The sequence below is a fragment of the Eumetopias jubatus genome, unplaced genomic scaffold, assembly GCF_037043125.1.
Source record: "Eumetopias jubatus isolate StellerSeaLion01/CBP00866 unplaced genomic scaffold, mEumJub1_p1.0 scaffold_14, whole genome shotgun sequence".
Lineage (NCBI taxonomy): Eukaryota > Metazoa > Chordata > Mammalia > Carnivora > Otariidae > Eumetopias > Eumetopias jubatus.
Window position 1 is genome coordinate 18,024,267 of NW_028274820.1, and position 16,890 is coordinate 18,041,156.

General features: G+C 39.9%; 1 protein-coding gene across 1 annotated transcript in view; it reads right to left on the bottom strand.

The window, feature by feature from the left end:
- NME8 (NME/NM23 family member 8) overlaps window positions 1-16,618 on the bottom strand; it is a 67,428-nt gene extending 50,810 nt beyond the window's left edge. The window contains exons 1-4 of the mRNA XM_088018464.1: window positions 16,586-16,618; window positions 16,446-16,503; window positions 16,138-16,244; window positions 8,180-8,251 (exon numbers count right to left, since the gene is read on the bottom strand). Coding sequence (XP_087874590.1) covers window positions 8,180-8,251; window positions 16,138-16,244; window positions 16,446-16,503; window positions 16,586-16,618 — 270 coding nt within the window. The remainder of the gene's footprint in view (window positions 1-8,179; window positions 8,252-16,137; window positions 16,245-16,445; window positions 16,504-16,585) is intronic.
- Window positions 16,619-16,890: the final 272 nt, after the last annotated feature.

Sequence of the window (16,890 nt, forward strand, 5' to 3'; positions counted from 1 at the left end):
TTTAGAGTCATATTTTATCCCTTCATAGCAGTTACCCTTATTTTTGGCATGTATATATAAGTTGTTCTCTCTTTAAAATTTTGAGATACAGTTTCTTCTAACAGATCAAAATATACCCTAAATCACTAGTGTATGGCTTTGTTCTAGTGTCCTGCCTGATCACATTCTCTCCCCTTTTTTTTAAAAATCTTCTTTCTTTTTTCAAACAACTTATCGTATCAATTCCTTTTAAAAATCTTTTATAATTTTCATCTTTACAGTCATCTTCCATCCATTCATTGTATCAACCCTTATTTTGTACATATATAAGTCTTTCTTCCTTTAAAATTTTAGGAGGCACTTTTTTCTAACAGACCAAAATACGCCCAAATATTAGTCTGTGGCACTGATCTATGCACTAGCCTGATCATATTTGATCATATTTGGGTTTTTTGTATTGTTCTGTTTTTGTTTTTAATCTTTTTCTTTTTTTTTCTTTCTTTTCTCTTTCTTTTTTCTTTCTTTCCCTTTCTTTTCCCCTGGTTTCAGGTCTTTTCTGGTTTGTATAGAGTATATTTGCTGGAGACGTTGTTAACCTGTTAGCATTTTGTTCTCTCATTCATCTATTCTCCTCTGGACAAAATGACAAGATGAAAAAAATCACCTCAGCAAAAAGAACAAGAGATAGTACCGTCACCCAGGACCTACTCAATTTGGACATTAGATGATGTCGGACCTAGAGTTCAGAATCATGACTTTAAAGATACTAGCTGGGCTTCAAAAAAGCGTGGAAGTTATTAGAGAAACGCTTTCTGGAGAAATAAAAGAACTAAAATCTAACAAAGTCAAAATCAAAAAGGCTATTAATGAGGTGCAATCAAAAATGGGGGCACTAACTGCTAGGATAAATGAGGCAGAAGAGAGAATCAGCAATATAGAAGACCAAATGATGGAAAATAAAGAAGCTGAGAAAAAGAAAAACAAGTACAGGATCACGAGGGCAGAATTCGAGAGATAAGCGATACCATAAGATGAAACAACATTAGAATAATTGGGATCCCAGAAGAAGAAGAAAGAGAGAGAGGGGCAGAAGGTATATTGGAGCAAATAATAGCAGAGAACTTCCCTAATGTGAGGAAGGAAACAGGCATCAAAATCCAGGAGGCACAGAGAACCTCTTTCAAAATCAATAAAAATAGGTCAACACCCCGAAATCTAATACTAAAAATTACGAGTCTCAGAGACAAAGAGAAAATGCTGAAAGCAGCTCAGGAGAAGAGATATGTAACCTACAATGGTAGCAATATTAGATTGGCAACAGACCTATCCACAGAGACCTGGCAGGCCAGAAAGGTCTGGCATGATGTCTTCAGAGCACTAAACAAGAAAAATATGCAGCCAAGAATACTATACCCAGCTAGGCTCTCATTGAAAATTGAAGGAGAGATAAAAAGCTTCCAGGACAAACAAAAACTAAAGGAATTTGCAAACACAAAACCAGTCCTCCAGGAAATATTGAAAGGGGTCCTCTAAGCAAAGAGAGAGACTAAAAGCAACACAGATCAGAAAGGAACAGAGACAATATACAGTAACAGTCACCTTACAGGCAATACAATGGCACTAAATTCATACCTTTCAATAGTTACCCTGAATGTAAATGAACTAAATGCCCCAATCAAAAGACACAGGCTAGCAGATTGGATTAAAACACAAGACCCATCGATATGCTGTCTGCAAGAGACTCATTTTAGACCCAAAGACACCCCCAAATTGAAAGTGAGGGGGTGGAAAACCATTTACCATGCTAATGGACACCAAAAGAAAGCTGGGGTGGCAATCCTTATATCACAAAAATTAGATTTTAAAACAAAGACTGTAATAAGAGATGAGGAAGGACACTATATCCTACTTAAAGGGTCTATCCAACAAGAAAATCTAACAATTGTAAATATCTATGCCCCAAACATGGGAGCAGCCAATTATATAAGGCAATTAATAACAAAAGCGAAGAAACACATTGACAACAATACAATAATAGTGGGGGACTTTAACACCCTCCTGACTGAAATGGACAGATCATCTAAGCAAAAGATCAACAAGGAAATAAAGACTTTAAATGACACACTGGACCAAATGGACGTCACAGACATATTCAGAACATTCCATCCCAAAGCAACGGAATATACATTCTTCCCTAGTGCCCATGGAACATTCTCCAGAATTGATCACATCCTAGGTCACAAATCAGGTCTCAACCGGTACTAAAAGATTGGGATTATTCCCTGCATATTTTCAGACCACAATGCTTTGAACTAGAACTCAATCACAAGAGGAAAGTTGGAAAGAACTCAAATACATGGAGGCTAAAGAGCATCCTACTAAGGAATGAATGGGTCAACCAGGAAATTAAAGAAGAATTAAAAAAATTCATGGAAACCAATGAAAATGAAAACACAACTGTTCAAAATCTTTGGGATACAGCAAAGGCAGTCCTGAGAGGAAAGTATATAGCAATACAAGCCTTTCTCAAGAAACAAGAAAGGTCTCAAATACACAACCTAACCCTACACATTAAAGGAGCTGGAGAAAGAACAGCAAATAAAGCCTAAACCCGCAAGGGGAAGAGAAATAATAAAGATCAGAGCAGAAATCAATGAAATAGAAACCAAAACAACAGAACAGATCAAGGAAACTAGGAGCTGATTCTTTGAAAGAATTAACAAGACTGATAAACCCCTGGCCAGACTGATCAAAAAGAAAAGAGAAATGACCCAAATCAACAAAATCATGAATGAAAGAGGAGAGATCACAACCAACACCAAAGAAATACAAACAATTATAAGAACATATGATGAGCAACTCTATGCCAGCAAATTAGATAACCTGGAAGAAATGGGTGCATTCCTAGAGATGTATCAACTACCAAAATTGAACCAGGAAGAAATAGAAAACCTGAACAGACCTATAACCACTAAGGAAATTGAAGCAGTCATCAAAAATCTCCCAAGAAACAAAAGCCCAGGGCCAGATGGCTTCCCAGGGGAATTCTATCAGACATTTAAAGAAGAATTAATACCTATTCTCCTGAAACTGTTCCAAAAAATAGAAATGGAAGGAAAACTTCCAAACGCATTTTATGAGGCCAGCATTACCTTGATCCCAAAACCAGACAAAGACCCCATCAAAAAGGAGAACTACAGACCAATATCTTTGATGAACATGGATGCAAAAATTCTCGCCAAAATACTAGCCAATAGGGTCCAACAGTACATTAAAAGGATTATTCACCATGACCAAGTGGGATTTATCCCTGGGCTGCAAGGCTGGTTCAACATCCGCAAATCAATCAACGTGATACAATACATTAACAAAAGAAAGAACAAGAATCATATGATCCTCTCAATAGATGCAGAAAAAGCATTTGACAAAGTACAGCATCCTTTCTTGATCAAAACTCTTCAGAGTATAGGGATAGAGGGTACATACCTCAATATCATAAAAGCCATCTATGAAAAACCTACAGCGACCATTTCCTTACACCACACACAAAAATAGACCCCAAATGGTTGAAAGACCTAACGTGAGACAGGAGTCCATCAGAATCCTAAAGGAGAACACAGGCAGCAACCTCTTCGACCTCAGCCGCAGCAACTTCTTCCTAGAAACATCGCCAAAAGCAAGGGAAGCAAGGGCAAAAATGAACTATTGGGATTTCATCAAGATAAAAAGCTTTTGCACAGCAAAAGAAACAGTCCACAAAAACCAAAAGACAACCGACAGAATGGGAGAAAATATTTGCAAACTGTTGAAAGACCTAACGTGAGACAGGAGTCCATCAGAATCCTAAAGGAGAACACAGGCAGCAACCTCTTCGACCTCAGCCGCAGCAACTTCTTCCTAGAAACATCGCCAAAAGCAAGGGAAGCAAGGGCAAAAATGAACTATTGGGATTTCATCAAGATAAAAAGCTTTTGCACAGCAAAAGAAACAGTCCACAAAAACCAAAAGACAACCGACAGAATGGGAGAAAATATTTGCAAACGACATATCCAATAAAGGGCTAGTATCCAAAATCTATAAAGAACTTATTTAACTCAACACCCAAAGAACAAATGATCCAATCAAGAAATGGGCAGAAGACATGAACAGACATTTTTCCAAAGAAGACATCCAAATGGCCAACAGACACATGAAAGAGTGCTCAACATCGCTGGGCATCAGGGAAATCCAAATCAAAACCTCAATGAGATACCACCTCACACCCGTCAGAATGGCTAAAATTAACAAGTCAGGAAACGACAGATGTTGGCGGGGATGTGGAGAAAGGGGAATCCTCCTACACTGTTGGTGGGAATGCAAGCTGGTGCAACCCCTCTGGAAGACAGTATGGAGGTTCCTCAAATCAGCTGAAAATAGAGCTACCATACGATCCAGCAATTGCACTACTGGGTATTTACCACAAAGAGACAAATGTAGGGATCCGAATGGGTACGTGCACCCCAATGTTTATAGCAGCAATGTCCACAATAGCCAAACTGTGGAAAGAGCCAAGAAGTCCATCGACAGATGAATGGCTAAAGAAGATGTGGTATATATACACAGTGTAATATTATGCAGCCATCAAAAGGAATGAGATCTTGCCATTTGCTACGACGTGGATGGAACTGGAGGGTGTTATGCTGAGTGAAATAAGTCAATCAGAGAAAGACATATATCATATGACCTCACCGATATGAGGAATTCTTAATCTCAGGAAACAAACTGAGTGTTGCTGAGTGGTGGGGGGTGGGAGGGATGGGGTGGCTGGGTGATAGACATTGGGGAGGGTATGTGCTATGGTGAGCGCCGTGAATTGTGCAAGACTGTTGAATCACAGATCTGTACTTCTGAAACAAATAATGCAAGATATGTTAAGAAAAAAGAAAAAGAAGAAGATAGCAGGAGGGGAAGAATGAAGGGGAGTAAGTCGGAGGGGGAGAGGAACCATGAGAGACGATGGACTCTGAAAAACAAACTGAGGGTTCTAGAGGGGAGGGGGTTGGGAGGATGGGTTAGCCTGGTGATGGGTATTAAGGAGGGCACGTTGTGCGTGGAGCACTGGGTGTTATGCACAAACAATGAATCATGGAACACTACATCAAGAACTAATGATGTAATGTATGGTGATTAACATAACAATAAAAATTTTTTAAAAAAGATAAATACTTAAGGTCTGGATAAAGAAAGGTAAACCTACAAAGGAGATGGAGGGGAATAACATCTAGGTAGGCAAAAGGGAAATCAGGTAACAAAGCCAAAAGAAGCCAATGTTTAAAAAAAAATTAGCCTGGTGATGGGTATTAAGGAGAACACATATTGAATGGAGCACTGGGTGTTATTCGCAAACGATGAATCATGGAATACTACATCAAAAACAAATGATGTAGGGCGCCTGGGTGGCTCAGTTGGTTAAGCGACTGCCTTCGGCTCAGGTCATGATCCTGGAGTCCCGGGATCGAGTCCCACATCGGGCTCCCTGCTCAGCAGGGAGTCTGCTTCTCCCTCTGACCCTCCCTCCTCTCATGTGCTCTCTCTCTCTCTCATTCTCTCTCTCAAATAAATAAATAAAATCTTAAAAAAAAAATGATGTAATGTATGGTGCCTAACATAACAAAAAATAAATATTAAATAAATTAATAAATAAATAAATAAATAAAAAGAGGGTATAGCCACCACATTCAATACACTTGAGAGGTACAGCATAATGAACCTAAAAGTGGCCATATATGCAATAACAGGCTGGTAACTGGGTACACTAGCAACAGCAAATTTGCTTGAATAATCAGACAGAAGGCAGATGGAATGGGTTGAGGCATTACTGGGATATGAAAAAAATGGAGTAAAAATAATTATGCAAACTCTTCTGTAAAGTTTAGCTGTGAGATAAAGGAGAGAGATGGGTGGTAGCTGGAGAGAGGCATGGCATCAAAAAAGTCATTATTTTTTAATTGGAAACAGTTCATCATCTTCAAACGGCAATGAGAAGGATCCAGTTGAGAAAGATTTAAATAGATACTGCCACTCTAGTTACCATTTCCCACTAAAAGGAACCTTCCAACAATTCTGGGGACTTTCTAATGTCCCTTGAAAAAGCCCTTCCTGCTGAAACTTGCTGGAATGAATTTGTTGTCAGCTAAGTGTGCTAAGCAATACAAAGAACCACTGTGGGAATATCTGTATAAACAGGCGATGGCTTGGTGGTGGTTTTGTGGGCACAGACTGAGATTCTTAGATGAATGACTGTGGATATGGAGCAAAGCCTGAGGCATAACTGCACGAACAACTGGTTGAGGTGCACTGGAGAAAAGTTAATTGGCAGTAGAGGTCAGGAATTGAGAGGCCCGGATGTGGGTGGGTTGCCAATGTGGATACTGCAGTCCCCAGAGGGATGGCAGGACAGGGGTTTTGAAAGGGGTTTGAGCCCACAGGCCAAAGTCCTCAGTCATTGACAGGACTGATTTGAAGACCAGTAAACGACAGGGGTGAGTTGGGAGAGAGAAGGAGGTTTAGCCAAATAGCTAAGTTAGCAGGGAAAAGACCTCTAATTAGCAAGGAAAAGAAAGTTACTGAAGTAAGAAGAAGTAAAGGGAATATCAATTCTGCTCCTGGCCTCAAGACAAACGATCCGAGAAAGTAGTCACCACTCTGGGCTGCTCCTAAGTCAGGAGACAGATTTAAGGAAAGTCAAGGAAATGGAGTAAAGGCTAAGAGCCATGGTGAAAGATCTTCGAAAGTGTGCTAATTGCTCATCTCAATTCCAGATGTCACACAGTGAAAGGGTTTGCAAGATGGTAGAGAATTGGGAGAATTAGTCAGGAAAAGAATATTCTGAGCATAAGAAGGATGAACCATTCAGGGCTGGGAGGAAGGGTGGATTTATATTCCAGGCACTGGTTGCAGATAAGAGAACGTGGACTGGATGGTCCAGTTAAGGAGGGTGGGTATGGTCTCCTGATCAGAGCTGACCAACCTGGTAGGATGATGGTGGTCCCAGAGCTCCAGACTCTGTGTGATGGTCCCCTGGCCAGTCTCTCTTCCTCAGTCCCATGCTCCTAACTGCTACTGCTATTAGTCTCCTCACTGTTACTTAATATTAGCCCACAAGCCTATTTTCGGGTGTTACTCACTCTGGTTCCCTAAACTATGTCTAGGCCAAGGGTCAGCAAAAAATGACCCAGTACAGAGACTGTATTTTGGCAAAGGTGAAAATACTATCTGGCCCTTTACTAAAAGAACTGATTGACCCCTCACCTAAATCACCAAATTCTACATGTCCAACTTAGAGCAAGATATGCAATGCAATTTTTAAAATTCAATTAACCCGGTAACTCAATTCCTTGAAATTATTGCAAAAGCATTATTTCACAGAAGCAAAAAGTTCTAACCAAAAGTGTTTTTAAAATAATGATTTCTAATACAAAAAAATAATAATCCAAGTATCTAATAGTAGAGGAAGAGTCCAAGCCCTCTCTGGGAAGCCTTTCCTTACTACGTCCAATTCTCTAGCTCTATAGCAGCTATACTCTGTGTCACATAGCTTTTAACTATAAATACTCTCCTTCTGGAAAGTAGCACTTATTATGTCTTCCTGATTATTAAGGTTGTATATTCATCGCAGAATATTGGGAAAATATGAAAAAGTATCAAGAAAAAACTACTGCATCCTTCCCCCATACTAGAAAGCTACTACTGATAATCTGGTGAATGCTCTGCCTGTCTTCTTTCTACACATTTGTACATGTGGAGATAGGAGCAGCATATATTACAAAATAGTGGTTAGACAGATATGTCCTTGTATTAGTATACATGAATACTTAGAACCGATTCTCTGCTACTGGGTATCGAAGAAATTTCCAATTTTTCACTCCTATAAATAGTAATTCATCATACAAATCTCTAATTATTTCCTCAGGAAAGGTAAATACCATCTTATTTTTCTTTTTGAGCAACTCAATGAGTGGTTGTCTAATCTCCTCAACCCATTACATGCTCCTAGAGGTCAAGTTATAAAATATATTAACAGACAAGCAAAGATAAGGCAAAAGAAATCTATGATTACTACAATCAGAAAATAGTCCCATGGTAATTTCACAATGCTACTTGCTATTTAATGTAAATTAGAATCTGATAATATATTTGAGATGATAAATATTGTACTTACAACACTAAAGAGAAAAATAGGTTCACATTGATCTCTAAATGGCTGCAAAGTCACAATGTTGTCAGCTTCTGCCTGAAAAAATATAAGTAAATATATTTTTATAAAAAAATATATATAAAAATATATATGTATATAACATATGTACATATATATATAAATATTTCATATAATAATAGAGGAAATATCCAAATCACCAGATACACTATGTTGAAAAATGCAGATCACACAAAATTTTTATTTTTATGTTTACTACAGCATTTTCTGAGTATGTTATAGTTGTTCTAAGGATCAAATTGCATACACTAGTTGATTCAGGACATGCATCATTTGGCCTCAGCCTTACTTCTCACTGTTCACTTTGTGGTACCCAACCTGCAGCTAAACTTACCTACTTCCAGTTTGCTATACAACACCCATACTTTCCTCCCTCCTTACCTGCTCTTGCCCTTCCTTTTCCAACCCAGGTCAAGTGTCCCTCCTCCAAGAATTGCCTTGCTCCCTCTTGCTGCAAATCCTCTCCTGCTCCACATGGAACTCTACTGCCCTTCCTTCGGGGACTCCATTGTCCCTTTCAGTATTGTACCACCATCATATGGGCCTATCTCACTTCCTTTTTTTTTTAAGTGACTCTGAGATCAAGACCTGAGCTGAGATCAAGAGTTGGACACTTAACCAACTTAGCCATCCAGGTAGGGGGCCCCCCCATCTCACTTCTTGTGATTAGATCTATGATGTTTCATATTCCCCTTTGCGTGTCACCCTCCTTCTGCATCAGTCATGGGGCCATATTTAAAAAGGAGCTTACTTTATCCAAATTTTTTGAGAGAAAATAAGCTCAAAAGAAAAAAATTTAAAAAAAAAAAGGAGCTTAGTAAGTGCTTCTTGAATGAAGTGGCTGTCAAATTTCAAGTTTTTTTTTAATGTTTGTAATTTTCTTAAATTTTTCTCATAAATTTCACGTTGTCCCTGTGGGAGCTAAGATGGCAGAGTAGTAGGAGGACCCTAGGTTTGCCTTGTCCCTTGAACACAGCTAGATAAATACCAAATCATTCCGAATACCCAAGAAATCTAGCTGAGGACTGACAACAAACTCTACAACTAGAGAGAGAGGAGGCCACATTGCAGAAGGTAGGAGGTGTGGAGATGTGATTTGGGGGAGAAACAGATTGCAGGTGCTGTAGAGGGGAGGGCATCCTGGTCTCGGAGAGAGGAGAGAGACAGACAGACAGACAGACAGACAGAGGAGCGCACAAGGGATCAAGCAAGGAGCACACTTCCCCAAAGCCATTGACTGGGAAATGAGAGGCTGATTCTTGTGAGTTTTACAACCAGCAGGGCTCAAAGACTGGAGTTTTAGAGGTCCGGGTTGTGGCTGGAACAGAGCCCGAGGGCGCTGCAGTGCTCCTGTAGAGAAGGCAGGCAGGCAACCCCGGAGCCCACAGCGTGATCTGTGGATCACCTGAGACAGATCCCCCTTCTTGGAGCACATCTGGAAGAGGTGGTTTTACCTCTCCTGGGACAAAAGAGCCAGCAGGCACCACTTCCCTCCCCCGCCCATCAGCACAGGTGCGGAGACACTTGTTGAGGGCAGCTAACCTGGACACTGGCTCTTCTGTGTGCTTTGCCCCAAGCCACAAGCTCCTGCATCTTGGTGCAACCACCCTTCTGGGTCAAACCATCAATCCCAGTGAGGCAAGACCCTCCCACAGAAGACCAGCCAGATCCCCACCACACCAGGTTCCTCAAGTTTGGAGCAGGATAGAACCCAAAGTGCTTGCACTGGTCCAGGCAGGCAAGCAACCTGGACACAGACTATGTAAACAGTGATCTGAAAAACATCCACGACACCCGAAGGGAAATTATTGCTCTTCTGGGAGGGCTTTCCTGACAGCAGTGAGCACAAAGTCCCTCCGCAGGGACAAAGGAGCTCGCTGGCTCCCCTGCCCCTCAGCATAACCCAACATCAGTAAACAGCACAGCACTAACACTGGCTGCGACATTTCTACAGCCAGCCCGGCCCCCTGCACTCTGCTGGTACTGCTTTCTTGAGCAAGTGTGCCTGAGAGCAAGGGCAGCAGGCCCCTCCCCAAGAAGACAGCACAACTCCCCCACCACACACACACCACTACCAACCACAGAGTTCTGCAGAGCTTCAGCTCTACTGGAAACAAGCAGACCAGAGCACACCTAGTTAAAACTCAGCACACTCTGACCAAGATCCAAACACTCCCCGCTGCAGGCTAGGAGAGCCTCTGCAGACAGCTGACCTGAGGAAAAGAGCAGCCATAATACAGCAGCTGAGTGCACACAGCATATACCAGAGACACTTCCTGAGGCACCAGTCCTGAACACTGTATGGCCTCTTCTTCGTAAAGCCATTACTCTCAGGGGCAGGAAACAACACAAGCTTTTCTAACACAGAGAAGAAGACAGAAACCTAGACAAAATGCCAAGACAGAGGAATTCATCCCAAAAGAAAGAAGAAGCAAAGGTCACGGCTAGGGATCTAATTGAAACGGATGTAAGCAATATGCCAAAGCCAGAATTTTAAAGCAACAATCATAAGGATACTAGCTGGCCTTGAGAAAAGCATAGAAGACATCAGGGAGTCCCTTACCACGGAGATAAAAAGAGCTTAAAGCCAATCAGGCCAAAATGACAAATGCAAGAACTGAGATTCGAAACTGACTGGATGTAATGACCACAAAGTTGGAAGAAGCAGAGGAATGAATAAATGATACAGAGAATAGAATTATGGAAAATAATGAAGCTGATCAAAAGAGGGAAAGAAAAATCTTGGATCATGAAACTAGACTTAGAGAATTCAGTGACTCGATGAAAATAACATTTGTATCAAAGGAGTCCCAGAAGAAGAAGACAGAAGGGGGCAGAAGGTTTATCTGAGGAATAATAGCTGAAAACATCCATAATCTGGGGATGGATACAGACTTACAGATCCAGGAGGCATGGAGAACTCCCATCAAAATCAATAAAAGTAGGCCAAACCAAGACATATTGTAGTTCAATCTGCAAAATACAGATATAAAGAAAAAAATACTGAAAGCGGCAAGACAAAAGAAGTCCCTAACTTATAAGGGAAGATAAAAAGGTTAGCAGCAGATCTCTGAGAGAAACTTGTCAGGCCAGAATAAAGTAGCATGATATACACAATGTGCTGAATGAGAAAAATCTGTAACCAAGAATATACTATCCAGCAAGATTATCATTCAGAATAGAAGGAGAGATAGCGTTTCCCAGACAAATGAAAACTAAAGGAGTTCATGACAACTAAACCAGCCCTGCAAGAAATATTAAAGGGGATTCTTTGAGTGGGGAAGAAAGACCGAAAGCAACGAAGACTAGAAAGGAACACAAGAAATCTCCAGAAAGAAGGACAAAACAAGTAATAAAATGGCACTAAATTCATATCTATCAATAATTACTCCGAATGCAAATGAACTAAATGCTCCAATCAAAAGCCATAGGGTGTCATAATGGATGAAAAACAAGACCCATCGATATGCTGCTTAGAAGACACTCATTTTAGACCTAAAGACACCTGCAGATGGAAAGTGAGGAGATAGAGAACCATCTATCATGCTAATGGAAGTCAAAAGAAAGCCATACTAGCAATACTTATATCAGACAAACTAGATTTTAAACCAAAGACTGTAATAAGAAATGAAGAAGGGCACTATATCATAATAAAGGGTTCTATCCAACAAAAAAACTAACAATTATAAATATTCATGCTCCTAATTTGGGAACAGCCAATTCTACCAACCGTTTAATAACCAAAGTAAAGAAACACATCGATAATAACACAATTAACAGTAGGGGGCTTTAACACCACACTCACAGCAATAGATAGATCATCTAAGCAGAAGATCAACAAGAAAACAAGTGCTTTGAATGACATACTAGACCAGATGGACTTCACAGATATATTCAAAATGTTTCATCCTAAAGCAGCCGAATACACATTCCTTTCATGTGCACATGGGACATTTTCCAGAACAGATCTCATACCAGGTCACAAATCAGGCCTCAGCAAGTACAAAATGATTGAGATCATACAGTGCACATTTTCTGACCACAACACTATGAAACTTGAAGTTAAGCACAAGAAAAAATTTGGAAAGACAACAAATACATGGAGGTTAAAGAACATCCTACTGTAGAATGAATGGCTTAACCAGGAAATTAAAGAAGAAATTAAAAAATACATGGAAGGAAATGAAAATGAAAACATGATGGTCCAAAACCTTTGGGATGCAGCAAAAGAGGGCATTAAAAGGGAATATCTAGCACTACAGACTACTTCAAGAAGCAAGAATAATCTCAAATACACAAACTAACTTTACACCTAAAGGGGCTAGAAAAAGAATAACAAATGAAGCCTACAGTCAGCAGAAGAAGGGAAATAATAAAGAATAGAGCAGAAATAAACAATACAGAAACAAACAAACAAACAAAAAACCAGTAGAACAGATCAATGAAACAAAGAGCTGGTTCTTTGGAAAAATTAATAAAATTGATAAACCCTTAGCCAGATTCATCAAAAAGAAAAGAGAAAGGACTCAAATAAATAAAATCATGAATGAGAGAGGAGAAATCATAACTAATACCACAGGAATACAAACAATCATAAGAGAATATTATGAAAAATTATATGCCAACAAATCGGGCAATCTGGAAGAAATGGATAAATTCCTAGAAACATATAAACTATCAAAACTGAAACAGGAAGAAATAGAAAACTTGAACAGCCCAGACCCATAACCAGCAAAGAAACTGAATCAGTAATCAAAAATCTCCCAACAAACAAAAGTCTAGGGCCAAAATGAGATCATTTGGTAGAGTTTTCTCTACGAGATGTTTTTGCAACCTAAGGCAATTGTTTTCAAACTGGATTTCTGAAGGTAACCACTGTGAGGAAGCCGAGAGAGGGTCCCTCAGCCCTGTCAGCCATAGGAGCTGCGTTGTAATCTCTCTCTCTCTCTCTCTCCCCCTTTTTTTTAGCATACTGGATTCTACATGACTTTCTTTTCTTTTTTTTTTCTCAAGCTTCCACAGTTTAGAAAAAAAAGGAAGGAGGTGAAAGGTACTAATCTATAATATTAAAGGACAGAAGTTAAAGAATATATTTAAAAGCACTCTAGGTATCATCATTATAATGTTTATATTATAATAAAGTATTAACAATTAGAGTATTTAATCATATAAAAGAACTGCAATAAAGAATATTCACTGAATTTTTATTATAGGTACAATGTTAGTATAAGTCTTTTAAAAGGACATGTAACAACAACAAAATTATACTGGCCACTTAGCTTAGCAACCTCATAGGCTGCTCCCAATAGAGGTTTAGCGACTATGTTAATTCTTTTCATCCTTTACAGGCAAGTCATAGCCAAAAAACAGCATCAATTTATATGAATGTGCTATTGTTGAGTGCGCTCAAATTTAACAGAAGAGAAACTATTCAGGGATGCACAAAATTTTTTGTTCTTAAATTCAACATTTGCTAGTATTATAAAGAGTAACATGAACATATTTTGGGAAGAACTTACTAGCACTTCCCAGTGGGATGGCTATAGTAATAGAACAGATTCCTTGTGGAGCCTGAGGAATTCTGTCTGGCTGGGGTACTACTGGGAGGACAGTCAGAAGTCACTGGGTTGGGAGGAAGCACCCTTAAGACCTATATCCCCGCACAGCTCTGAGGTGAGCTGAACAGGGCGTCCAACGCACCATGTGGTCTAATTCTCCTTCCACACCCACCCCTCCGCAGCAGTGCCTAGCCAGCACATATTATCCAGGTTGGTTGACTCAGACTCCAACAAAGAGGGATTTAACACCTCTAAAGCACCTGGGAACACAGCATCAAGTTAAACCTTCTCAGTGTCTAAGGACTTCTTGCCCTGCCTTCCTATGCCCAAGTTCCCTTCCAGGTAGCCTGACAGGTGTGCAGGGAGGCTGCCTTTTTATTGGTCTCCCCACTGATCTCAATTCCTTTTTAGACACTGGAGTTTTCCCATGAGTCCTAGCCCATGAACTTGCACTCCTATCACTTCCAGACAAACTTCCCTAATGCCAACTGCCAGGACTCAGAAGAATTTTCCAACCCTTGATTCTCCATCATCCATTTGCCAACTGTTAGAGCCTTCTGATATTGTTTTTTAACTTGTGTTAACCTGTGTCTACTGTATGTGGCAATCCCCATTAGGCCCCATTCTGTGTCCTCTGAACTTCATTTTTCTTCCCTGCCAAGGATTGAGTCTCAAATCATATTCCAGATCCATTCAGGTGGCTCAGAATGAAGCAGGCTGTTACAGATTGTCACCCTTTCAAAAACTGCAACACTCTTACTTCAGAAGACAAAGTCAGCATCTGGATAAAAAGATTTAACAATTGTAGGGATGCCTGGGTGGCTCAGTCGGTTAAGATTCTGTCTGCGTTCGACTCGGGTCGTGATCCCAGGGTCCTGGGATGGAGTCTTGGAGTCTTGCATCAGGCTCCCTGCTCAGTGGGGGGCCTGCTTCTCCCTCTGCCTGCCGCTCCCCCTGCTTGTGCTCGCTCTCTCTGATAAATAAAATCTTAAAAAAAAAAAAAAGATTTAACAATTGTATATAGCCACCTACTCTCTTGAAGAGAAAAAATAATGAGGTGAGTTTCTAAGCCTTAGGCTGCTTAACTGTAACCCTGACTAAGAAAAAGAAGTCCTATAAAGAATGTACCCGCAGAAGGGATGGACAATCAAGTTAAGGTCAATCAACAAACTCATCCCAACGTCTGGGTTGGGAAGGGTCACAGAGAGATTGTACATATGAAAACATGTAAGGGGTTGAGGTTTCATGTTTGCATTAGGGACTATGCATTTTAGGTGTAAGAAGTAAAGATATGAAATCAGTTATCTGCTTTTGAACCTTAGGTCCAGCTGGTTTGGACTTGTTTCTGCCCAACAGAAATAGATGTATTTAAAAATATATTTTTAAATTCTGTGGTTCTAGTAATCATAGTTAAAGACTAAAAAGAAACATGTGAGAATAATGTAAAAATATATTTTACTTAGTCCAAAATATAGTCATTTCAACATGTAATCACTGTAAAAGATTATTAATGAGATATTCCATTTTCCTCTTATCATACTAAATCTTCAAAATCTGGTGTGTATTTTACATTTAGAGTACATCTCAATTTGTAGGCTAACTCTGAATCAGAAACCATTGATTTGTAATTTGATTTCATAAAATGTATAGTCCAAAAAAGTAGATGCACATACTCAGGTTGTCCCAAACAACTTAAAAAGTTTTATAATTTCTGAATTGATTGTTGGTTTTTAAATTTAAATTTAAATTAATTAAAGTTAAAAATTTAGTTCCTCGGGTGCACTAGCCAACATTTCAAGTTCTCAAAAGCCATTTGTGTCTAGTGGCCACCATATTAGACAACAAAGTTCTAAGCAGGTGATAACTTGATGTGCACAAATTGAATAATCAATACAATGAAGCCCAATAAGTTTAGCCATAATATTTTAATCCCTTGTCACATATGGCTGACAAGTGAGGGGAAAATCACTACCACTGGAAAATTGGTAACTGGGTTAAGTGCCCAGAGACCTATCCAGTAAACAGCATTTGCAGCCCTGATTCTAAAGGACACACACTGAACATCCAGTCAGGTGAAAAGAAACAGATCAACAGACAGACATCCATATGTATACTTTCTGATGTTCACAACCATGGTAAACAACCTCAACACGATGGGAAATGGGATAAAAATTGTGATTGGTTCTCAGATCCAGTAGAACTAGATATATAGTAAAACTGCCAAGTAAATATTGTCCACTATTGAAGAGCTGGCAGGTTGTTTAAAATCAGACAATCCTTAAAGACAATATCTAAACATTTGGAAGTATCAAGAAAATAACCGTTTAATGGAAATGAAATCCTTACTACAACAAAATGCAGAAGTTCATCTTCGTTCAGCTCATTTTTCAATTTTCTGAATAATGTTTGCATTGCTTTGCAAGGTCCACACCAGGCTTGGTAAACGTCGATCACTAGAAGATGATAATATTTATGGGGAAAAAAAAAAAAGTCAAAGAATCCAGAATAGCAGTTTATCCCAAGGCTGGGGCCGGGGCCCAGATGAAGCAGGTTTTTACACTGCTAGTGGGGAGGCGCACTCGGGGTGGGGGGGGGCGCATGAGGTGCCCTGGGCCAAACTCCTAATGGCTGGACAACCAGGAGAACCCCATTACCTGTCAGGCCTTTGTTCTGCAACATCTCATCCCACAGGCTTTGACTATTAACGACTGCCTACAAAAAGGACACCACTGTAAAGGGCTCTTCAAGGCCCAACGCGCCCCAAAGTAAAAGACTGTTGGTCGGTCATGCTCACCTGTAACTGGATCTCTCGCTTTTTGCCTGCCATTTATCCACTATCACAGGAAAAAAGGAAGACAAATAGAAAATGTTGAAGAGGAAATTTAAATTTAAATTTAAATTTACACATTCAAGCAGCATCTTAATGCCCCATAGAAATTCTCCTTCGGCAGTACCGGATTATACGCTCTCCCCTTTTGTGGGGAGAGGAGCCAATGCCGCTGAAGGATTCCTCGGGCGGGGCTCGACGCTAAATGCCCGCATCAGCCGTATTATCTACTCTCCCAATAATCCTGAGGCAAGGTAAGAATGTGAGGAGGT